The 24,785-nt window shown below is 38.4% G+C and overlaps 2 protein-coding genes across 2 annotated transcripts in view; one reads left to right on the top strand and one right to left on the bottom strand.

Annotated features, from left to right (window-relative positions):
- Positions 1-860: 860 nt before the first annotated feature.
- Positions 861-6,369, bottom strand: hpxa (hemopexin a). The gene is given in 13 exon segments (XM_072397682.1): positions 861-985; positions 988-1,089; positions 2,404-2,555; positions 3,007-3,157; positions 4,143-4,238; positions 4,606-4,683; positions 4,686-4,805; positions 5,169-5,311; positions 5,344-5,423; positions 5,425-5,495; positions 5,708-5,785; positions 5,884-5,900; positions 6,314-6,369. Coding segments are annotated over 13 exon segments (1,269 nt in total).
- A 2,428-nt stretch (positions 6,370-8,797) lies between these two features.
- Positions 8,798-24,785, top strand: part of fhip1b (FHF complex subunit HOOK interacting protein 1B) — a 31,661-nt gene continuing 15,673 nt past the window's right edge. Inside the window, exons 1-4 of the mRNA XM_072396553.1 lie at positions 8,798-9,130; positions 15,596-16,103; positions 21,803-22,207; positions 23,178-23,408. Coding sequence (XP_072252654.1) covers positions 15,975-16,103; positions 21,803-22,207; positions 23,178-23,408 — 765 coding nt within the window. The 5' untranslated portion in view covers positions 8,798-9,130; positions 15,596-15,974. The remainder of the gene's footprint in view (positions 9,131-15,595; positions 16,104-21,802; positions 22,208-23,177; positions 23,409-24,785) is intronic.

Raw genomic sequence — 24,785 nt, forward strand, 5'->3', positions numbered from 1 at the left:
ACCCTCTACTGGTGAAAAGATGGATCTTGTGTTTCCACAAAGATTGCATGAAAATCTTCAGATGTAAACAGCATACAAGCCTGACCTTTAATCTGAAGTGCACCACACAAACTTTTAACATATAATTATTCCTTTTAGAAGTATGTGATAAGCCAATACATTTAATGGCAACTGACCAGTTGATCTTAGTACGTCAATGCACAGCAATTAAGTAAAGGAACAGGAAGAAAACTTTGAAATATTCTACAGGCATTTTTTCAAATAGATATGTAATGTGTCCAATACGAAAATGCATATTGCTGTTGCTCATATGAACCTTTAGACATACAAATTACGTGAAGAAATACCTATATTTTAGTCTAAATTTCACCTAAAGGTGTATCAGATGCCATGATTGTGTTTGCGAAGCTTCTAAGGAAATATTTGACAAGTTACAGAAAGATATAAGTACTGAAAAGCCCTTTTTAAGAGCCCAATCTTGTACCACAAAATCAATACTGTATGTCATACAGTGTATGACATTAGTTGCCACATCTCTTTATTCACCGCAGCATTGTACAAATTAATCACAGAAGAATATGCAATACTTCTGAGCTTCTTCATCACACACTTTTCACAGAAGACCATAGAGATGGCTCTCTGTAATACCAGATTTATCTGTTCTAAAAGACACAAATATTACAGAGGTGTTTTTTTTAGGTAAGACAACAAGGAGAAACTGTCACCTGTCAGAGCATGTAGTTAAAAGCTTGCTGACCTTGTGTGGTGCCTTCTGCCTAATAGAGAGCTTGCTTTTCCATGTTTTACTCTGTTGTATGTGATGTTCTGCACCATCCACTCTGTCTTGTCAGGCAAGCCACTTAGTTATCACAGCCAAAGAGCTCCAGAGACTCTCTGTGCTGCTCAGGCAAAGACTTGGCGTTAGCAAGCACGGTGGGGCTCTCAAAGTGGTAAAAGTGGTTACCTTCGATCACTTTAACTCCTCAGGACCGCACATGGCTGCGTCAACCTTTTTAAAGAGGGGAATTGGAGGCTGATTGGTTGCAGCACGAGGGCTGGCTTTCATATCCACATCGTACAACTGGTGGTCTGGGGGGGACGCAGGCAGAAAAACACATGACAGGTATTAGTGTATAATTTGTGTAAATTTCTAGAATATAAAACAAAAGTGATGCTTTGACCAGGACTTTTGTTAACATAATAAAAATATTTTTTCATTAAGTGTTGGTTTGGTGATTTTTGTTTTATGGAAGAACATGACACATCTTACATGAAATTGAGAAAATTGAAAAAAAAATCATTTTGAAGGTACTTATTTTTAAATCAAAACTATATTTCATGCCAGAAATAAGGTCTAGGTTTAAGTAGAGGTGTGTGTAGAAATCCCTCCGTTAGCTCTCCTATAGCTGCAAGTAGCCACATAACAGTAGCTATGTGCTAACAGAGCTATAGTACACGTTCGTTCATTCATTCTTCTTAAAGTATTGGTGAAATAAAGACAGATAATGCCTTATTTAGAGGACGCATCGTCCCTGCCCCATTAACTCTGTTATATGGATATACGCCAATCGCGAGTTTTCTAAATAGCTTTCGAAGGATAAGTAGATAAACGTATTTCATGCCAGAAATAAGGTCTAGGTTTAAAAATACCAGAGTTCCCCTAACAGTGCAGACTCAGTGCTGTGACGAGACCTAAATCCAGATTGGAACTTCTCAAGAACAGAGTTATCCTCAAGAAAGGACTGTATTTATACAAAAACAACTTTTTCTAAAACCTCAGAAAGAAAGGGCAGATTGGAAACAGGTCTAAAATTTGATAACATTGAGGGGTCAAGATTAGGCCTTTTAAGAAGGGGCCTGACCACAGCATGTTTAAAGGTAGCTGGGACAGTTCCTAATCTAAGGCATGAGTTTAAAAAAACCAGGAGACTGAGCCCCACAGTATTAAAAACCACTTTTAACACTTTGGCAAGGACAATATTCAATAGGCAATTTGTAGGTTTCAGAGATTTCACTACATCACAGAGACAAGAGAGGGAAACCAGCTCAAACTGATCAAACATAGCAGAATGAGTTGGGACAACAGGCAGATCCTTATTTGTACTCTAAATAACATTAGTGTCTGTTCTGACAGAATCAACTTTGACAACAAAATAAAGAAGAACATTCTCACAAGTGGCTATCGATACATCAGTCACAGCAGAAGTACATGGGTTAACAACGTTAATTGTATCGAATAACACCTTAGGACAATGACTGCTTCTAGAAATAATATTAGAGAGGTACTGAGATTTTGCTTCACGTACGGCTCTTTGATAATCATTGAGACAGTCCCTTAACATTTCCAGAGACACATGCAGTTTGTCCTTCTTCAATCTGCATTCTGCCTGCCTGCAACATTGCCTGATTGCGCGGATTTGGTGTTGATGAGAGCCATGCGAACCAAACGCTGATCCGTCTGTTGGTAGGCCCTGTTAACTGGACGGAGATTCTCAAGCGTGCGGCCCCATCTACGGATCTCACAGGCCAGCGACAGGGACGTGGGTACCCGGCGTCTGGTACGGCCGGCAGCAACCATCGGTAGGAGTAATCCATGGAGCCTCAGATGTTGTATCCGGCGTAATCACTGGAGATATCAAACAGCATTTGGCGAGCGTTGTATGTGGAGTACGAAGCCAATTGAGCTTTCAGCCGGCATATTACTCCACCTCTTTTTATTATTACACACGCCATCTCTGTTCCAAAAAACAGACCAGACCAGGGGTTGGCAATCTTAAACACTCAAAGAGCCATTTGGACCCGTTTCCCACAGAAAAGAAAAGAAAATTCGATACATAGCTATGATAACACTGCATATATCATTTTTTACCTTTATGCTATGTATGTATAGAATAAACCTATAATGTGTTGCATTTATGAAATCAATGAACTGCTACAGAGAATTACAGAGAGATTAAAGTGTGTTTTAGCTTTTAGGTTAGAGGTGATGATAGCATTGATATGTGCCTGTTGCTGCTTAAATTTACCTTGATCATGTAGAGATGATTCTCATAAGAGAAAACAGCATCTTCCTCACTATGCAGCTCCTTGAAGGCGTTCTCGATGGTGTTAGCCTTCAGTACATCGTTGCCCTCATCTATACGGATGAAATGGTGGCCTGAAAAATGAGGGAATACCTTACGTATGTTACAAATGATAACACTGTAAGAATACACAGCCAACATACATAACAAAAATATATCTGTCTTAAAGAATCAAGCCAACAAAGACCAGGTTGTAGACATCCAGTCATCCATACACCAAATCTATAATGCTCTTTTCCTGAACAGAGCTGTTTAACAGGCCACTTTGATACACCTGGGTTTCAGATATTGAAGAAGAGAGTCTTTATAGCTGCAATAAAACAGTTGTCTATCTAATGTTTTGAAATTAAAATAACTTAATGATCTAACTCAGAATACAGGTCAGTTGTTGGTTACAAGACCCAATTTTGCCAACATACATTTTTACAAGCTGGTGACCAACTTTATTATTCCTGGTACTGTATGTTTCAACTAAAACTGACTACATGCATAACTTCCACTCTCTCCAACAAAGTCCTATATTCAAAGTTTGATATATTTTGGTGATTTATTTGGACATTTTCATTTTTCATACATTCGGATCTATACAAAAACTATTAAAAAACTAAGAAGTAACTGTACAACTATAAATGTTTTGTACAACTATAAATTATTTACAAATATATTATATATACAAATATAAAGTGTCCGTAGAACTAGCAGAAGTACCATCACTGTGAGAAGAATAGAACTAACCAACAAATAATAAGCACCAGGAGTGTATCTTATGTTTATGCATTTGGCAGACACTTTTATCCAAAGCAGCTTACAGGTAAGTAGATAGGGTAAGGGGTTCTTGTGTAAGGACCCCTACTGGAGGTAGTACCTTGCATGCAGGGGATTTGAACCCAGGTCTCCCACAAGAAAGGTGGCAATCATACCACTACACTGTCACATTATATCTCTTTTGTTCTATGAGAATACTGACAGAAATTTCCAATGGGAGCACAGATATAAAGGCTGGAACCATATTTAACTGTACAACTCATTTAAATGTATTCTATTGTCATCATATCTCACCTCGGAAGGCGTACATATTTCTAGCATTGTCAGATGTCATGGCGTCCAAGTGCACACGGCTGAAGCACTCTCTCTCTACATGGTCACTCTCTTCACCTGAACAGCAAACAAACACAAAGCCACTGTCAAACAAATTTTTTGCAGATTTGTCTTTGCTTTGCAGGGCTTAAAAACAAACTCAAACATGATCAGTGTGAGCTGGGAGAATAGAGTTTGCCAAATCAGAGTCTGGGACACTGATTACCTTGAAACTACATGTAAACCTGCATCATGACAGATTCAGAGGGAATTTTATAGGCTTTTTTTTTGACAGCTAGCAACATTGGCCGTTCAAATATAGACATAAATAAAGTATTTCTAGTGAATAAGGTGAATAGTGGAAGGAGTGAACAATGCATAGATATGAATGACTGCACCGTTTTGTGTTGTGTTGTTAAACTACCACCACTGATTTTTGACTTACTGAACTTGGAGCATCTCATGAAGTAGTTACATGCTTCTTTAGAGTATCTGCCATCCACCTCACCGGTCTTTGGAGAGCGTGTCCGTGGAAGCAGAAGTAGTGCTCCATAAAGCAGAAAGCAGACGTACAGTTTGACATGTACTTGAACTCCTTCTCATCTACAGCCTTGGTTTTAACATTGAAGTGGTAGATGCCATCTCCTTCAGAAAAAGACATGAACACATGGTTTTAAGTGGTAAAGTGACAATGGCCAACTTTGAAGGCTTTTCAAGCAAAGTTGGTCTTGGAATGTCTTCAAGTGCAGATTTGTTGAAAGGCAAGATAAAAATAAATTTTATTTTGTCATTAAAGAAAAAGTTTGTCCTTTAGAAATATGCAAAACAGATAAGCAGGGCTTAACAGCACATAATAATGTGGTTTTAATAATATGTACATTTGTACCACGTACAGTGAAAATTTCTGGAATCTATGGAAACTAAAAAGAAAGAGGCAGCGTGTAAATATGGTATTTGTACCTATTTTGAAGTGGTTAGGTTGTATTCTAATTACTAAAACCCAGACACCCTTGAAGAAGATCACAGAGGCTTCATCACACTCTGGCTTAGAACACTCCACAGCAGCATCCAGATGGTCGGGAATTCCAGGAAAGACTTCAGAGATATCTTTGTGATAGCCATCCTCCAGCTTCTGTTTGTGATAGCTGAACCTTGTTGTCCTGCACCGAATGATCAGGAGTACCAGAACATTCGGTCGTGGTGGCTGGGATCATCCTCGTAGTGCATGCGGGAAGCAGCATCTACATGGCCCAGGTGGTGATGTATCATCCAACTCATCGAAAGACTCATTTGACAGCTCTGCTTTGCCATGGAAGCCCTTGAATAAATGGTCGCCTGAGATGAATTACTGCACATAATCTCAGAATATTTATTTTGAGAAGTGAAATTTCATGCAGTGAAACAACAGGTCTAAATTACTTCACTGTATAATTTATTTTTTTAAAGAAGATATAGGAATTAATTCCTAAATGTCCAGAATGAGCCCAAATTTACCCTTTAATTAAAGTATACAAGAGGGAAAGTACAAACTAAATATATGGACTTACCCTTGAAAAAGTAAGGAATTACTTCTTCATTCACAGCAACAGCGTCCATCTCAACGCCTTGACAACATTCAAGAATAGCTGTAGAATATCATGTGAAAATTCCAGAGTTTTATATAAAGTGAAAACCTGTATGTTGAAAGATCTCAATGTCAAAATTATGCCTTCCACCAGCTCACCTGATGCATGCTGATCCCTGTTTCAACAGAAAAAATTAGCTATCATTTCAGATCTTGTGTCTCGAAATATATACCTAAATCTTGTGGTAAATATTGTTTAGGTATGTTCAACATAACAGTAGAGCAGGACAGAAAAGGGAGTTTACCCAGCAAATAATTAAAAAAAAGTTTTTGTTTTTTTCACACAAAATCAATGTAAAAAAATTATCCGAGTGTCTGATGATACAGTAATAGAAGTTATTCAAATATGCACTTTAGACTTCACAAGCAAGCATCACTGCCATATTTCATACTCGCTCCATTAGATGACGTAATAGAGACATGTCTAAAGTCAGCAAGCAACTATATAGAAGGCAGAAAACCTAAAAAAATTAATTCTGATAAATAATAAATAAACATTCTGGTTGTTCCTTCATGTTAGAAGCAAAACGCCAATGTAAGAGGAAGGGCCAGGCAGAGACACAGGATGTGGGCGAGCGGCTTCATGTTGAGGTGTTCTGTGGTCCAAGACAGCTGGGCAAAAGGTACCAGGGCTGCTGCAACTGTTTATATTCTAGCCCACTTTACGTGGGCTGCATCATGTTGGGTGAGAAGGAGAAGGAGGGAAGGCAATGAGATATCACAGATGCCCATGATATTGCCCAGAGTTGTACCCCAAAGACTGTCCTGTCCTGTTTCATCCCATGTAGAGATTCAGAAGGCTCTCATTCCACCGTGAAAATCTAATCAATAGATGTATATCTTGTGGCCTGATTGACACAATACCCTAATATTTAAAAAAACCTTAATGGTGGGGAGTGATGAACCAGTGATGCGTTGGGCAGTTTTCACCACCCTCTGGAGTGATTTACGGTCAGCAGCGGAGTAAGGGTGGGCGATATGGCAAAAATATCATATCACGATTTTTTAAAAATAAAATCACAATTTCGATTTTATCTTAATATTTTCGGCTGGGCAGCTCGTACCGCGGCTCAACTACTTGAAGCAGACGTTTGAACCCCTCCTTTTCTACCGTCTTGAACGGTACCATATTTTTTGCAAGATAAAAGGTAACTGCTTCTGTTACCTCTTTCTATCACTTGCTTGACTTGTCATACAGAGGGCCTTTGTCAAATGTGTTAATGTTGTCTGTTTTGGTCTTACGCTAGCTGCTGCCTCCGCACAAAACGTTCAGCTCTTTCTGGACATGATGGCTATGACTTTTGGTGTTTCTAACGTTTATAGTTTTTAAAATATTAAGGTTTTTGTGCAAAATTTTCTCCCTTTAAAAGTAATGACTTTCTACTAATATTTCACATTTTTAGCAATAATTAACATAACTAACTGCACATTTTTCCACAAAAATTTTAAATCCTTTAAATCTTTCTGTTGTTTTTAACCTTTCAACTTCTTCAACTAAGACTTCTGAAGTTTTTTGGACATTAACTACTGCATATTCTTCACCGATTTCTACAACTTTGGTATCAAAATGTTCAGCTATTTTAGGAGATTACTGCTATAGCTCTTGGAATTATCTTATTAAATTAAATTGGAATTAGTTTTGACTTTTGGTGGTTCTAACTTTTATACTTTTAAAATGATTTAAAATAACTTCACATAAATTCACATTTTTAGCTATATTTAACATAACATAACTAAATCCTTTAAATCTTTCTGTTGTTTTTAACCTTTCAACTTCTTCAACTAAGACTTCTGCAGTTTTTGCCAACAGGTTTAAATTATTCCACTACTTTATTTTCACCTTCAAACTGCTTCAACCAGGATTTCAGCGACTTGCTTTCAGCTAAACTTTCACTATTTCTAGTTTTAGAAATGTCCCACTTTAGAAATGTCAAGACTTTTCACTTATTATCTGCTTGAAACCCTTTTGTTGTTCTTAACCCTTCAGCTTTTCTTTGCTGACAGTTACTCCAGCACCTTTAAATTGTTCCACTATTGTCTTTTTCACCTTCAAATTCCTTCAACCAGGACTAACAAGTACTCAGTACACACAGGACAACAAAAACGGAACGGAAAATACATTCAGAAACCATTACTACGCCATTACTTCGGCCTAAGCTCCCTTTCCTTTTCTTCCTCCCCTAGCCGCTCATTAATGAGCGTAATGGATAGGGAAATAAATGAGTAGTTGAGGCGATTATGTTTACAGAGTGTACGTTCTTCCTGACTTTAATAATGTGTATTCTGGACTGAGCACATGTGATGTGACAGTTGGAAACTCTGACGTTCTTTTGCACATTTTCAGCTGCTGAGTTTAGATGGCCTGAAGTGATTGAAGCAATAAAGAGACAGCAAGGAGAACAGGTTGATTTTGAATCGCTTGACTGGACTGTAAAGTGTGAGATTCTGCGATCCAACCCTGTCACCTGCATGCGCTTGTTTGATAAGCGTGTTGAGGCACTATTCAGAGATCTGCTGCTCTCAGATGCTCAGCCACTGAGTGGTTTCTGCTAATTTGTTTCCATCTTTTCAACTCCTTCTTCTTCTCAACAACTTTAGGTGCCATCATTCTATTATGATTGAAACAGAATTTAAAACTATAAACTGAATTCTTCTCCTTCTGTTCTTAATCAGGTCTTCAACCAAGACCACGTCCTTTCAAAAATACCTTTCAAGTGCTTTGAAGCTTCAGCTAATAACTTTGTGCTAAATTTTCAGCTTCTTTAGCATGGTCACCTATACCCTATTCAGCGAATAAGCATTCTCACTGCTGTTTCGCATGAACAGCTCTTTCTAGTTGGGCATAAAGTTCCAGACGGAGGATTGATTTCTAAGGAATTGTTTAATCCAGTTTGTTTTAAATGTGTTGTTTAGAGTGGATAAATCAAGGAAATTAAGGCTTATTTTTGCCACTTTACAGGATTTATGCAGCGGTGCGCAGCGTCGCTGTGAGTCATATAAGTCGTGTGGGAGGAGTAAAAGTAAGATGGCTGCGGAACAGGGACTGAGGGTCTGAGGAATTATCAACTGGGATGTTTATCTGTAGTTAGCAGGATGAATAGCTGCCCCGATGAAGGAGTGGTTAATGTGTTAGCTGGCCTGGGTCGGTGTGGTCTGGTTCACCAGTTGTCTGTACGTTATATTTGTGCCTCCCAACCGTTTGCTGCTCTGACATTGTGGAATTAATCAGCAGTTAATCGTTAGCAATATACTGTCGCTAACTTATGAGCTACCTGCAAGCTAGCAGGAGCTAATTGAGGAAAACTGCACCTCCCAACAACTGTTGAAATTCCTGTAAATATCTAAGGTATGTAACATCGGCATTGTATCATATTAAAATACACAGTTTACAATCTAGATAAACTAACTGTATTCCAAAAAAATGTTTTTGCTGTACCAACTAGCCAGCTACATAATTTCGTCATTGAAATGCATTGATTGTTGTTTTCCGACTGATCCCAGCTAGCTGCCTCGCCTTGACAGCGTGAGATGTTATGTTGGACGATGACTACAGGACCAGGCATAACGTAGGCGAAATGTAGTTACTATTAAAATACACTATTTTATGGTGAGATCGCATGGTTGGACAAAGGCACTCAGGTGTGCGAACTCTCTGACACGTGACCCAAATACTGCAATTGGCATGCAAGCTGTAAATTTTAGCGTCCAGTTTCATTGTTGATCCAAAAACACAGACAGTCTGCTGGCTGTTATCTCTAAACTCTTTGGCCAAAGTATTTACTTACTCAAATATCTGTAATCTTCATACAGAAGAAAATTGATAAATCCCCTTGATCAAAGATACAGTTAGTGCTTTGATTTATTATATTATGATAGACAAGAATTTACACATATGAAGGGATTTGCATTAGATATTAATGCTTTTTGGTTGTCCACTGAAATATTTTTAAGATTCGAAAGCTCAGGTATGAAAAACAACAAATGTTCAAACAGACCTTTTTCACTAACCTAACTCTATAGTAATAGTCGACCTACTACAGCCTTTCATCAGCTTTGTCTATAAGGTGAAAGATGTTATTCATTGAATTCAGATTTTTTGCATGATGAACTTGCAACAGATTTTATAACCCGATAGTTGGTTAACCGTTGGTGAAAATCCCATTTAAAAAAAATAAATAAAATAAAATAAAAAAAAAATGACAGACTCAAAGACGTTAATTTTTGATCATTGTGATACAATCATGATGCAATCAATTGCAATTGAATGTTTCAGGGTCACCTTAGCCACCCCTCACTATAGGCTTTGGCAAAAAGGAAAGTTTCAAGCCTAATCTTAAAAGTATAGAGGGTGTCTGCTTCCCAGGCTTATACTGACAGGTGGTTCCACAAGAGAGGGTCGTGATAACTGAAGGCTCTCCCCCCGATTCTACTTTTACAAACTCTAGGAACCACAAGCAGACCTGCAGTCTCAGAGCAAAGTGCTCTGTTAGAAAAAAATATTGCGCTATGAGATCTTTATGGTATGATGGAGCTTGGTGATTAAAAGCTTTATATCTGATGAGAAGAATATTTAATTCTAATTCTGAATTTGGAGAAGAGAAGTGGAACTGAAAAACTAAAACTGGAACTAAAACTGGAGAAATATATCTCCTGTTAGTTCTCATCAGAACTCTGGCTACAGCATTTTGTATGAGCTGGAGGCTTTTCGGAGAATTTTTAGACAGCCCAATAATAAAGAATTGCAGTAGTACAACCTTGAAGTAACAAATGCGTGCACATGTTTTTCTGCAGTATGCTCCTGATTTCTGGCAATATTGCGAAGGTGAAAAAAGCTGGTCCTAGAAACCTGTTTTAAATGTACATCAAAGGATAGATTCTTGTCAAAATAACTCCAAGGTTCTTCACTGCAGTACTAGAAGCTAAGGAAATGCCATCTAGAGTAAGTATATAACTACACAGATTCTCCCTGAAACACTCGGGTCCAAAGACAACAACTTCAGTTTTGTTTGAATTAAGGAGCAGAACGTTCTACGTCATCCAGGTCTTTTATTTCTTTAAGACATGCTTACACTCTAACCAACCTATTGGTTTCATTTGGTTTCATAGATGGATATAGTTGAGTCCTCAGTATGGCAATGAAAATGTATGCCATGTTGTCCAGTGAGACTATTGTCAAAGCATGTAAGCATGTACAAAGTGAAAAGAATTGGTCCAAGCACAGAAATTGTGGAACTCCATAACTTAGTCTTATATGTGAGGAAGATTCTTCATTTACATGAACAAACTGGAATCTATCAGATAAATATGACTTAAACCAGCCTATTGCAGTTCCTTTAATCCCAATAACATGTTGAACCCTTTGTTATAGAATGCTGTGATTTATCTTATCAGATCCAGCAGGAGAAGCACAGACACAAGTCTGTTATCAAAGGCCAAGAGGAGATCATTGGTAACTTTCTCCAGTGCTGTTTCTGTGCTATGATACACTCTGAATCCTAACAGAACTTCTATTTTTTTCTCAAGGATTTTAGAAATAGAAGGGAGATTGGATATATGTTTATAATTGGTTAACAGTCCTGAATCAAGAGAAGGTTTTTTAAGTAGAGGTTTATTTCTGGAACCAAGTTAACGGTTTCGAATAAACTATTGTTAACTTGGAGAGCTCAGCTGAACAGAAACAGTCTAAATACAAATCAGGTTCTTTGGATACTTTTAAAGCTGCTATACTCGATAATCAGTGACAATATTTGGAAGGATTCCATTAATTTTCTCTTTGAAAGAAACAATTGTATTGGTGAAGAAGCCATCACTACTGAGGGCTAAAGGCATACATGGCTCAACAGAGCCTGGACTAGTCAGCCTGGTTACAATGCTGAAAAGAAACCTGGGATTGTTCTTATTCCTTATCAGTGATTAAAAGTAAGCAGCTCTAGCTTTGCAAAGGGCTTTCCTATATTTTATTAAACTATCTTTCCAGACTAGTTGAGATTATTCTTAAGTTATTGAAACAACATTTTCTTTCCTACTTTCTTGCAGTCTGCTTTAAAGCACACAGCTGTGAATTAAATAAAGGAGCCAGTCTCTTTTGACCAATTAACTACTTCTTGAAGGGCAACATTGTCCATTCTTTTATGCCTTTTTATGAAATAGAAACAAGCACTGAAGGTGGTTTGAGGAGCTGGTTGTCATTGGAAAGTAGCTGTTTTATAAAGAAGTGGTTACATAAATTAAGTAAAGGCCTCTACACAAACATTTTGACATATTTAACATTCAAGATCCAAAAGCAGAGTGAGATGCAAGTGGAGATACAAGTAATGTTAATGATGAGCTCTGCTTCTCAAGTTAAAGCTGGTGTGGCAGCTGTCACTTTACTTGTCATAGAGAATCACTGGAACTTTGTAAATGAGCTTTCTCCTACGTTCAGTCCGTTTTGAGTGTATGACCTTTAGACTTTGCTGCCTTACATTGTAACAGTCAAGACTGAGGTGTGGTGTCATTGATTACCATGTCTTTGCACAATCAGCCCCCTTTTGTGGAATCTCTAGTTGAACTTTGAACTTCCTTTATGGTTTTTTATGATGCTGTGTGTATGACCTGAAAGTAAAACACACTCTAAATTTCCGTATGTATCGAAGCTCACAGCTGGCTGACCTGCACGTAAAGTAATTGCATTAACTGTGAATCTTAAGGAAACTGCATTTTCATTTTAATTCAGCTTCAGACGTTTCTTTATGAAGTCTTTATAAGTGGAGCTGTTTCAAAGTAACAGATTAAGAATTTTCTGTGAGCAGCAATCATGTTAATTGTTATGGTAAAAGTGTACAGCGTTAACTTGTCTTTTTCATTTTTTACAGTTGCAGATTGAGAATATAAGACCTATATAAGACATATTGGGGACTAATTGATTGAAGAAAGTTGAGCCATGTGTTATCAAATGTGTTTATTGAATCTACTTGTAAATCGTGCAACGCTGGTCAACATACTTAACTATTTACTTATCTCACATATCTTAACTTACCTAACCTTATTGGACTCAATGGAGAGGTCCTATGAACGATTTTCTATTCAAGCCCTTGGAAGTGAGATCATACTGTCTCTGTTTCAAGCTCAATTAAATATATATATATTTTTTTTTTTACATTAACGTTGAGCCTTATGCATTTTAGTTAAACTAAGTTGTACCTAACATATTAAAGGAGCATGCTATGCCACCCTTTTAATCAAACATGTCTTTTGGCTTAAAATATGGCTCTGAAAAATTGCCAATGGCAATTCCCATATGCCATGACAACAAAACAATTTCTGTAAACAAAATGAAAGCAATCCAGAGCCTTAATGCATAAAAACTCACCACATAATATCTAAATTATTGTATATTTTTACAATTGTTTTTCTCATTTAGACTATTATTACAGATTATTGATGATACAAAAAAGTAATTTGATACATTTAAATGATTGTTTTTGAAAAGCTTGTAATTAAAAAGTATTTAAATAATCTGTGATAAACTTAGCTATTTAAAGCAGAGCTCTTTATTGTTTCCTTACATTTATGATTGTGGTTGCGCTTCCTTCTTCATAGCTCTGATGAGAAATTTTCTTTCTTTCTTACTTTCTTTCTTTTTCTGCCGGCCGGCAAAGCTTTTTATTTTCTTCTGCAGGAGAGGTCAATCCACACCACTCAGCGAATTGTGTTGAAGAAAGAGAAGAGACAAAGGGAAGCCAAAGCAGTTTTGAGACATAAAATTTACCATCACAATTCTCGCTTTTGATTTTTAATTAATCACTAACAGAATGAAAGGGAAGGGGGAAAAAAGTAGACAACTTAAGTATCTGATACACTTATTCGCGCAGATTTCAAAATGTATCATCATGGCAGTTGTTCCTCTGTCCTGAGGATTGTTCATATGGATGTTAAAATCACCAACAATAATTATACAGTCAAAATCAACACAGATCATAGACAGGTTCAAAACTGGTTCAAAACATACTTAGAGAACAGGAAGTACTTTGTGTCAATAGGTAACTTTACATCTGAGCAGACAAGAATCACACGTGGAGTTCCCCAAGGTTCCATCCTGGGACCTCTTCTGTTTAACATCTACATGCTCCCACTGGCACAGATTATAAAAAACAACCAAATAAACTACCATAGCTATGCAGATGGCACACAGATGTATATAACAATGTCACCAGGAGACAGAGGGCCTGTACAGGCCCTTGGAAAATGCATTGAGGAGATTAATGACTGGATGTGCCACAACTTCCTCCAGCTAAACAAAAACAAAACTGAGGTAATTATCTTTGGAGCCAAAGATAAACGATTGAAAGTCACCACAGAGCTTCAATCTATAAATCTAAAAACTACCAACCAGGCCAGAAATCTGGGTGTAGTGATGGACTCAGACCTAAATTTGGACAAACACATTAAGGCAATAACAAAGTCAGCCTACTATCACCTTAAGACTATATCAAGGCTAAAAGATCTGATGTCTCAGCAGGACCTGGAAAAACTAGTCCATGCATTCATCTTTAGTAGGCTTGATTATTGTAATAGCATCTTTACAGGTCTGCCTAAAAAGTCAGTTAGACAACTGCAGCTCATCCAGAACTCAGCTGCTCGAGTCCTCACTAAGACCAAAAAAGTGGAGCACATCAGTCCAGCTCTGAAGTCTTTACACTGGCTGCCTGTCCATCAGAGGATAGACTTTAAAGTTCTGATGCTGGTCTATAAAGCTCTGAATGGTCAAGGACCAAAATACATCAGTGACCTCCTGACCCACTATGAACCTTCCAGACCCCTCAGGTCATCTGGATCCGGTTTTTTATCAGTTCCCAGAGTCAAAACCAGACATGGAGAAGCTGCATTCAGCTTCTATGCTCCACATGTCTGGAACAAACTCCCAGAAAGCCTCAGATCAGCTGAAACACTCAGTGTATTTAAGTCCAGGTTGAAGACACACCTATTTTCAGCTGCATTTGAATAAGCTTGAGTTTCAAAACAGAATCATGTTTTAACTATTGATTTTATCTTTCATATATATAATTTTTTCTGATTTTATCTATTGTTCTTATTTCCTTCTTTTGTTTAAATTTTAAATCATGCTTTTTATTTCTTCTGTTTTAATGTCTCTGTGAAGCACTTTGAATCACCTTGTTGTTGAATTGTGCTATACAAATAAACTTGCCTTGCCTTGCCTTAGAGGAAAAAATAATAATAATGATAAAAAACAACACAAAAAACAAAAAAAACATTTACATAATGTCATCATCAGAAACGGAGTCTAAACTGGGGTAATGATAGGGGTCAGAACACACCCGGAAGGGTAACAGTAGGACAGAGAGACTGTAGGACAAGTGGCAGTCAGTCAAAACGTGCAATAATCTCTGTGGTGTGCAATAATCTTACTTCTTACTGTATACTTAAATTTATATACGTAATATTATTCATTAGCATCACTATTATCATCATTATTACTACCATTTTCATTACTATTACTAGTATAGTATTATATTATTATCTTTATCTCTATACGGGTGCTGGTTTTGGGTGTTTTCCACTTTTGTTTATTCTGTACATTTCTGTATATAACAGTGCTGAGCGTGAGGGATTAAGGGATTAACCTACCTACCTAAATAAAATTGTTAAAGAAAAGTGGACTGTGTGTAGTTTTCCACAGGACTGAAGGGTTTCCCTGTTACTGTGGAGTCTTATTTATATTTGTTGAGTGGAAGAACACTGGACTTCTTCAGCACAAATGACTTCTAATTTTGTTTTCATTTTAATGTTTATGTCCTGTTTGTCTTCACAGAGCAGAGTGCCTGTCCACACTGGGTCCCCACTGGCTATGGAGTGGTGTTGGCTTCAGACTGGATGACAGGGTCCACAGGGAGGAGGGGGTCACACAGTTTCTAAATCAGTCGTGCACTTCTCCCCAACATATTCTGACTGGCATTGACACCCTCTCCATCCAACCTTCTTTTCCTTATCCTCTTTTCCATTTACATACACTTTCCCTCCCCTGTTCTCCCAATCCTCTCCACTTCCATTCCACACCTTTTACTTTTTCCTTTTTAATTTCTCTCTTTTTTTTTCCCCATCTGTTAACCTGTCTACTCAGACGTACTTAGTCTTCCTCCTTTGGTCTTTGAGTTTGTGAGACCTGTCACCTGCCTCCCACTGGGTTCAGTATGAGTTGGTTGAGCAGGCTGAACCCGCGGGGTCCAGGGAGTCGGTCTAGTCGGAGTGCCGCCCCCTCCAGCCCATGCACTGCTGACCCAGAGACCTGCCTCATGGTGTTTGAGAACCACTGGAGACAGGTGAGCTGGAGACACACATGCTCAGTGAGGTTTGACGCACAGTGTACACCTTTACCCTTTTTTTTTCTTATTTTTTCACAACCTGAATGTAAGCTTTGCTGGATAATGTTTTTTGCAATACATAGCTTATTGTAAAGTGTGCAGGATAGCCACACAGGCAGTGGGTGGACATTTCTTGAACAGTTAACAGAATTTCTTATTTGAAATTAGTATGCATGTATGAAACATGGAATGATCACCTGTGTTTTACTTCAAGATATATTGTTGTCATATAGTTAAATGAGTTTTAAATAACTTGTTTAGAAATCCTATTTGTATTACATACCTGTTTTGTTGTAATTCTATAGTCATACATTCAAAGACTGCACTAATTTCTATATGTCTGAAATATTTTGTCAAATGAAGTCTCTTAGACCTATAGATAAAATGAGTGACAGTAAAGCTCACTTTTAGAGGTTTGAAAGTGAGGCAGAGTTGCTGTGTAAGCTGAAGGCTCAGCTGCTTGGCGTGGAGAGTCAGCAGTCGAAGCTGCGGTTGTGACAGCTGAGACTAATTTGATATAAGAAACAAGATTTATAAAAATAAAGAAAAGATTCTTGCTTGATGTTGACTTTTTTGAAGATGAGTTAATGTACATATTGTTAAATTAATAAACCTGTTACTCACAGGACTGATCAAATGAATGTAACAGGGTTTCTGCTCTTAGCAGGTCATCACTGCTACAGTAAGTTGTTTACTACAGCTTTGTGCAGCATAGTCAGTGGGACATGCTAATGACACAACATAATTTATTCAAAAGCAGTTAATAGAAATACGATAATGTTCTTGCTGAGGGACTAATAAAGGAATATTGTGAGCTTGGTGTGCATTTCTATGAAAGAACAAAATTAACTATTATTTATTTTGTCTTCACGTTCTTTCGCAATGCAGTAGGGTTGAATGATTTGGAAAAATAATCTAATTTTGATTTTTTTTTTTCTAAAATATTGCGATGTAAGAAGCGATTATTTTTTCTAGGTTCCTTGTCTTTTGTATTTTTCAACCAATATAGGGATTATATATTTCTGTTATACCCCGCCTTTCGCCCGATGACTGCTGGGATAGGCTCCAGCCCACCCGCTACCCGATTAACGGATTGACGGTATAGAAAATGGATGGATATTTCTGTTATAGCAGACAAACTCAACTGTTTTCAGCTCTGCAGTCAAATTTTCCGTGCCGTTTCGACGAAGTTTCATATGTAGTCACGCTTTCCAACATTTCGGTTAACAAGCCCTGTCGGGCAGGGGCACCGATTTATGTTTCTGCTCACCGTGCTTGCATGACTCGTTGCTATTTTGACACGCGTGCCCGCACATGCTCACTTTCGCAAACACATACAGTTTGTGATGCAAAAATCCATCCCGGACACAAAATCCACAATCCAACAGTGCAAACCAAACAAAATACTTAGTAGTCCATGTGTATTTACCTTTCCAGCTAGCTTGAAAAGTGCAACCTTTTTTCTGCCTTACATCTGCACTGCCACTGTCCGTTTATAAACGTTTATATGACATTTGACATTTCTATGAAGTAATGCAACTGTTAAACAATGTTCCTGCTGTTTCTTCTTGTATTCCATGTTTAACACAGGAAGATAACATTGTGTGGTTCGTTATTCATACGTCATAACTTAACTTTAACGTAACTCAGAATAGATGGTCTTACAAAACACGCCCAGGCAGTCGTCACAACCGTTTCAGGCATACCATTGGCTGAAAGGGTAACGTAAGCCTACGTCACGCCCCACCTCCCAAATCAAACTCCGGAAACTGCAATGCAAAGTCAGAGTAGAACAGAAGAAGATGAAGTCAGTAGAGAGATTGAATCAAGATTGAATCATGAAGAATAGAGAGTTTTAACATTGAGGGAATGAGAGTCTTGCGGGGAGTCTTTGAAAATGTCAGGAGAGGAAGATGAGATGGAAGAAAAAGGTCCGAACAAAGACAGAAAGAAAGAGAAGAATGTAATAGAAAGATACGTTTTGCTTTTTTTGTTCAGCCGTCATCCTGTCTCTTTTTTATAGCACGTTTTTAAACTCTGCTGCTGCACGCATCCTCACCTAGTTTTGATCACCAAGAGAGCCAGCTTTAAGGTTGTCAACCTTTTTGCCAATCTTGTGAATTTAAGTTCACCTCATCAGAGTTGGTCAGTAACCAAAACCAACTTGACCCTTGGACAATTTTGTCATTATTTGCGGTGAATTCCTGTATACCACCCCGTTCGTCTTCTGAGCCACCAGAAGCACCTCCGGCGCAGGAGAGTGACCGGTCCAGGCCACTTTAATTAAAGTCCTCGAAGGTCACCCACAACGAAGGCCGCGAGACGCGGAATAGAGAGAGAGACCCAGTTGGACCCGCTGGCGATTACCTGTGGTTCGGAGCTGACTTAACAGTAAGATCTGCCCTGTTCTTACATTTCAGACGGTATGCGGTGGGTGTCGGGAGAATTCACTTTTAAAATGATAAATGAATCCAAGCTGTTAGTTCTTTTCAATTCACTAAGGTTTCTCAAATAATCATCCATATTCAAAGCATTTCTACTGTTGTCTTAAGGTTCATATCTTTGGTCATGTCATTTTAAGAAATGATTCATATATAAAATCAACCGTTTTTTATGTATGTGTTCTTTACTTATTTGTGAGTCCAACAAAATGAGAATTAACGAGTACCGAATATGAGACTGGAATTTATTAACTATTAATTATTAATTAATAATTGATTATTAATTTAACATACCAGAATTGTAAGATTCTATCTTTTTCCTTCGATTGAAGGTGGTGCCAAAAATTATGTGAAATAAGGCTTATTCTGATAGTGAGAACTTTCGGATAAATCCTTATATCTTCTCACATCATGCTACGTGTGTCAGCTACGTGTGTCAGCAACATGTGTCAGCTACATGCGAAACGTTCACCAAATTGGTTCCTGTGGTGGTGTTGTTATTGGGTGTAAGCCGGCTCACATTTCACATTTACCTCTCAGTCAGTGCGGTTACATGCGGGCAATCGGATTGGATTAATGGCTAAATTACAACAAGATTGAGTTATTCAGCTCATGTAACAAGCTTAATCCGACAATAAACTGAATCGGATCGGGTTACTTGTGACCGAATTAAGACCCTGGGATAACTCAATCCAATTGCCCACTTAATGTGCCTGGATACGAAAGTAGTTACGATCAAGCGTTCTGCGCATGCTCAAGATTTTTTCCCGTAATCGTCACACGGAAGTCGAAGGAGACCATATTACTGTTGTTGTCGTCGCCGTCAGAAAGAAACAAACAACGTGATGGAGAACACGCTGTTGTGCATTGCATTTGTGCCATAACCATGCTCATCACAAATGTAGAGGGACGTAGCTGCATCTTGCCCTTCGTTCGCCGTCTTTCTCGAATGCCTTAGTTTTGTTGTTGTTGGTGGTGAAGACGTCAACCGGAAGTGGCTCTATTAGCGATAGTTGAAATGGGTACAGCGCCACTTATCTGCTGTGGTTATTGCATGCTTTGTGCTAGTGATTCGATACATTCATCACCATGTAACAAAGGATAATTCCCCTTGCTCAGATAAGGAGCATTATCCAACTATAGCTATAATCGACTTAATCTCATCATGTAAACCCACTGATTTTTAGTCACCAAACTCTTTCTCTTCAATCTGCTGGCACAACTGCAAACTCATCATTGTGTTGACTTGTAGACTTCTTAAAAGATGTGAAACTTTTTCTCTTATGATAGATTTTATTCTTTTCATACAGCTCTGTTGCTTTATTAAGATGTATCATAAAGAATAATTGTGTTGAAGTGCCGATTGCATTTATAATATCTGTCAACAGCTTTTAGAAATTTGTATTTGATCATGATTCTTTGGAATATGAAGTATGGAAGTATTGGAACACTGACGCCATTGTGTAATTTTGCTGCATAGAAAAATGTGTTCAACCTATGTACTGAATGTTGGCCTAAAGTGCAGTCTCTCTGCTTTAATTTGAGGTTTCTTAAATATGTAGGTCCTCTGTTTTAGGAGGACAGATATAATTGTTTTAATGGAGAACAATTATACCCCTTTTCCACCAGTTCACACAGGTCCCAGGCACCTTAATGACATGTTTGTGAAATCATTTGGTCAAATTCCTCAAGGATCAAGCAAAGCAAGCCCTCTCTGTACCCTGTCTGTAGCACTCTGCGCTCAGGCGGTCGGTTTTCGTGTCTGTCCCTTTAAATGAAAATGAGCTGCTGCCGGCTGCTGCTCACTCCGCCCCCCTCTTCCGCCCGACTTCCACCCAATGTACCGACCTCGCTTTGGTGTCAGGCTGCTATGACAACAGTTGAGCACGAGCGCTGGTCATGGCTGCCCATACACCGTTGCAACCATATGTTTGAGCCAGAGTCAGACCCTTAGAATGAAGAGGCCCCAGAAGAAGTAGTTTGTAAGTCGGTCTGTAAGAAAACATTTTATTGTTCCTGCACCGTTTATAGAGACAACACAGCTACATGCAACGTAATGCTAACTAGAGGTTAGAGTTAGCTCGTGCTAATCGGACAAAAGAAACACAAAGCACACTTACATTTCCATCGTCTGTCCTTTCCCCAGGGATCGTCAGTATCAAGCCCTCTTTTAAGAAGAGTTTTGTTGCCAGTCCTGTGTTGAAAAAGGTGCGCACACATTAAAGGGGAACTCCGGTATTTTTAAACCTAGACCTTATTTCTGGCATGAAATACGTTTATCTACTCACCGAGAACAGTTCGAAAGCTATTTAGATAACTCGCGATCCATATTACGGAGGGAACAGGGCAAAGATGATGCAGCCTCTAAATAAGGCATTATCTGTCTTTATTTCAACAATACTTTAAGACGAATGAATGAATGAACGAACGCGTACTATTGCTCTGTTAGCACATAGCTACTGTTATGTAGCTACTTGCAGCTATAGGAGAGCTAAGGGAGGGATTTCTACACACACCTCTACTGGGACGACTTAATCGACACGCATGGCTGCAGCACAGGAAAAAAGTCGAATGGTGTATCATCTAAAAATGGTAATATTTCAATATTGTAGGCTATTAATATCATATTAAACATATTTCAATATTTTAGTCTAATAATCGTTTATTCGTTTTATAACTGCAGGGGCACCCGTCCGCACCCGCCCGCAGGATCCAGACCACGCTGGATGTTGTAATGCACAGCTTTATTACGTTTGCCCATGTCTTGATCTGGGATGTTTGATAAAGATAATTTTCCCTGAATTGCCTTTTGTGTTTAACTGGCTTCTTGTGCTGATGTCAGTGTATTGTCGACAATCATGGGCTATTATATTGCGCAGATGCACGTGATACAAAACACTGTCAGAGCCGTCAGACTCGAATTTGCCCTCCGCCTCCTGATGAGTAGATTTTTAGTCGAAATTTCAGGGTTTCAGTCGACCAAGAATTTATTTGGTTGATTACAGCCCTACTCGCCATACTGCCAACCGTTCTTCTTAGCTGCCTCTCCTGAGCTTTGCGCTTTCATCACCTGTTGGGTGTGTGGGGTGAAGACTGGGGCTATCATCACCTGACTGGTGGCAGGTCATGATAAATCTCAGTCACATTTGTGTTCTTTTAGTGTCTCATAAGAAGCATCACATTAAATCCTCCCCTCCCTTGTGCTTCTTTACTCAGGTCTCTTGGGTGTTGGAGCAGCATGAGACTTCATCCTCCAGTGATGACCTGACAGCAGTGAGAAACAACACTGACCAAATGTTATGCCTACTGGCTGAAGAGCGCCCTGCAGAAAACCCAGAGGGTGACTCTGGTGTGGCACCCATGGGCCCCATTCTGGAGCTGGTGGTCACAGAGAACATTCTGGAGCGGCTGGTTCAGTGGCACCTCCATCGTGGCCTGGACCCAGACAGTCAGGGGGCTCTGCTCAAGCTGTTTGAGATGCTCATTGGCCAATCCCAGCAGCCTTTGCTTCAGCACACAGCTATCCTCCATCCCCTGCTGAGGCTATTAGGAGCGTGCGCCGACCCAGAACTTGGCTGTCCCTCGGCCCTGGAGAACAGCCTAGTGCTGCTGCTCAACCAGGTACACAAAATCCAACAGCTCTCTGCACATAATTGTTTTTTAACTTTGATATTTTTAATTTTGTTTTTTCGATGGTTGAAAAGGAATAAATATTGAATGAAAACGGGGAGTATAAATGACAGAGCTTCTTCAGATTGAAGAGTAAGCTGCTGCTCTCTACTGAAATGTGACAGAATAACTTTATATCAGTTTTAATCAGTTTACCATTTCCTGTCCTAGAAACCTTGTTTTGATATCATTGTATGAGAATTCCCTGCAACAAGCAAATGAGAAGGTTTAACAAACTCTCAAACTAAAACATCAACTGACCCAAAGTGAATTTTGACATGAAGCTTACATTCTTTTTATGATTAAGTTCATGATGTTGCATTTGCACATATGACTTTCCCATGTGTATGGCTTTCCCTCAAAGTGCCAACAGTGTATCCACAGAAATTTGATTTAGTCAGTGATAAAATGGGATTATCTTTAGCAATATGGCTGTTGAAAGCATTGGGTAAGTGCTTGTGAAATGCGAGCACATTTAGTGGCTTAGTGTTTCAGACGGACCAAATAGCAGCATTTCCACTTAGAAGATGGTCGGAGTCACTCCACTCCACTCACTCCACTCATTTCAACTCGTGCTTTTTACCTCCTAAGATCAAAATCAAATTAAAAAAAATTAATTGAAAAAAATATTATGGAAAATTTGTAGAAAATTGATCTCTTGAGCTCTGAAATATGGGCCATGATTTGCCAATTTTGATTCTTATTTATTTTTGATTTGTTGTTTAAAATTGATGTAATGTCTTTTATGTCATTTGGAGTGTAGTATTTGACAGTTTACCATTATGTTTAGATTTTCAAGTTGAAGTAGTACCTTGTATTGATGGCGGATCATTTATTTTTATTTTTTATCCCCGTGTCTACAGTTTGTTGGTCTTTACTGTTGTATTTTATCTTTTATTGAGACCCTTTAAATTCCCATCAGGTGTGTGTGTCCATGGCTCGGCAGCCTGTGGTTTTGGAGATGTTGTTCCGGGCCGCACCGGCCCAACAGGGCTCCACCAACCTGCTGATCTTCTCGCTCCTCGTGCCATTCATCCACCGGGATGGAGCCATAGGACAGCAGGCCCGAGACGCGCTGCTGCTTGTAATGGCAGCATCAGCCAGCCATGAAGCTGTGGCACGATACATCGCGGAGAACTCTTACTTCTGCCCAGTGAGTGGTGCAGCTAGGGAAGATGATAGACTTGAATTAATGAATGTATTAAGCCAAAAAAAACCAAACAAACAAAAAGTTTGACTTTCAAGCCAGTTGTTATGTTATGATTTATTTTGTTTGTTTTTTTGAGGGGTAATTTCAATCATAACCAATCAAAAACTTAATTCTGTTCAAAACTACTGAGAAAACTTCATAATCAAAAGTCGTAATTTTGACCAGTCCTAAAGAAAAGCCACAAGGATGTTAAACTGAAGACGCAGTCATTTGAATTTGGCTGTTTCACATCATTGGTGTCTTTTTCATGTTTCCATCCTTAGGGTAAATACTACTTAGCTTCCTTTTAAAATGAATAGTTTCCCTATTTAACTTATAGCCAGTTTTGGGTCTTAAATCAATGTGATATATATTTAATGTGAAAAGGGAACCTTCTCTTAAGAAAGAGGATGTGTACGTGCATTCTGTCTAGTTCTAATGCATTAGTGATGCTGTGTGATAGCAAAAAGGGAAGGAAATTGCACACTCTGACAGACTATTTGTCCTTATGTACATCTGATCAGATCTGTCACAACTCAAGGCTCCTTAAGAATATTTCTAAAAAAGAACCACTTCACCCAAGAAAACGTTGTCATGTTTAATAAAGAATAAGGTGGGGGTCAAGGAGTCTCCTTTAAATGATCAATGCCAGACATGCTGTAAAAGTTAAGAAAATAAGTGTCCTATTTGACATCAATCTGTGGGTGCATTTACAATAACATGCTTGTCTGTGCCAGGGATTTTGATGTAACTTCCTTGTTTCAGAAACCTACCCATGTAGTCCAGAACCTCGACAGGTGCACAGTTTTGCCTGATGTTTTTGGACTGTTGTAGATTGTAGCCTCTCTGTGTGTAAGCAGTGTATATCTTTCACATCTCTTTTCTCCTGTCCCTAAATTTCTTATAAACTTTGAATCTTTCGTATTTCTTCTATGGGTTTAACGGATCATTGTTTTTCCATTTTCCATTTTCCATTTCCACTGGTTGAAAAGTCCTTTTTGCTTGTACAAACCTCTTCTTAAGATAGCAATAGATAAGTGAGCTGTTAGAAAGAAGGGGTATTGTGATTACATGTATGTTGGAATTGTTGGATTGTATTATTTAAAAATTAGGATGAAAGGATCAAGATTTTTGTTGGCATGGCAACTGTTCTCATGAAAATTGTTGCATTATTCTGTGTATAAAAAGACCAAACAAAAGAAAAAAATACTAACTTTATATGTGTATATTGTATACATGTGTGTATGTAAGGGATTTTATATATATATCTTGAATTATATACTTCCAAGATATGATATTCATCCCTGGTTGGATGAATGACTATATTTTCTATCTAAAATT

The sequence above is a fragment of the Leuresthes tenuis genome, unplaced genomic scaffold (assembly GCF_036924035.1).
Source record: "Leuresthes tenuis unplaced genomic scaffold, fLeuTen1.0.hap1 SCAF_12, whole genome shotgun sequence".
Taxonomy (NCBI): domain Eukaryota; kingdom Metazoa; phylum Chordata; class Actinopteri; order Atheriniformes; family Atherinopsidae; genus Leuresthes; species Leuresthes tenuis.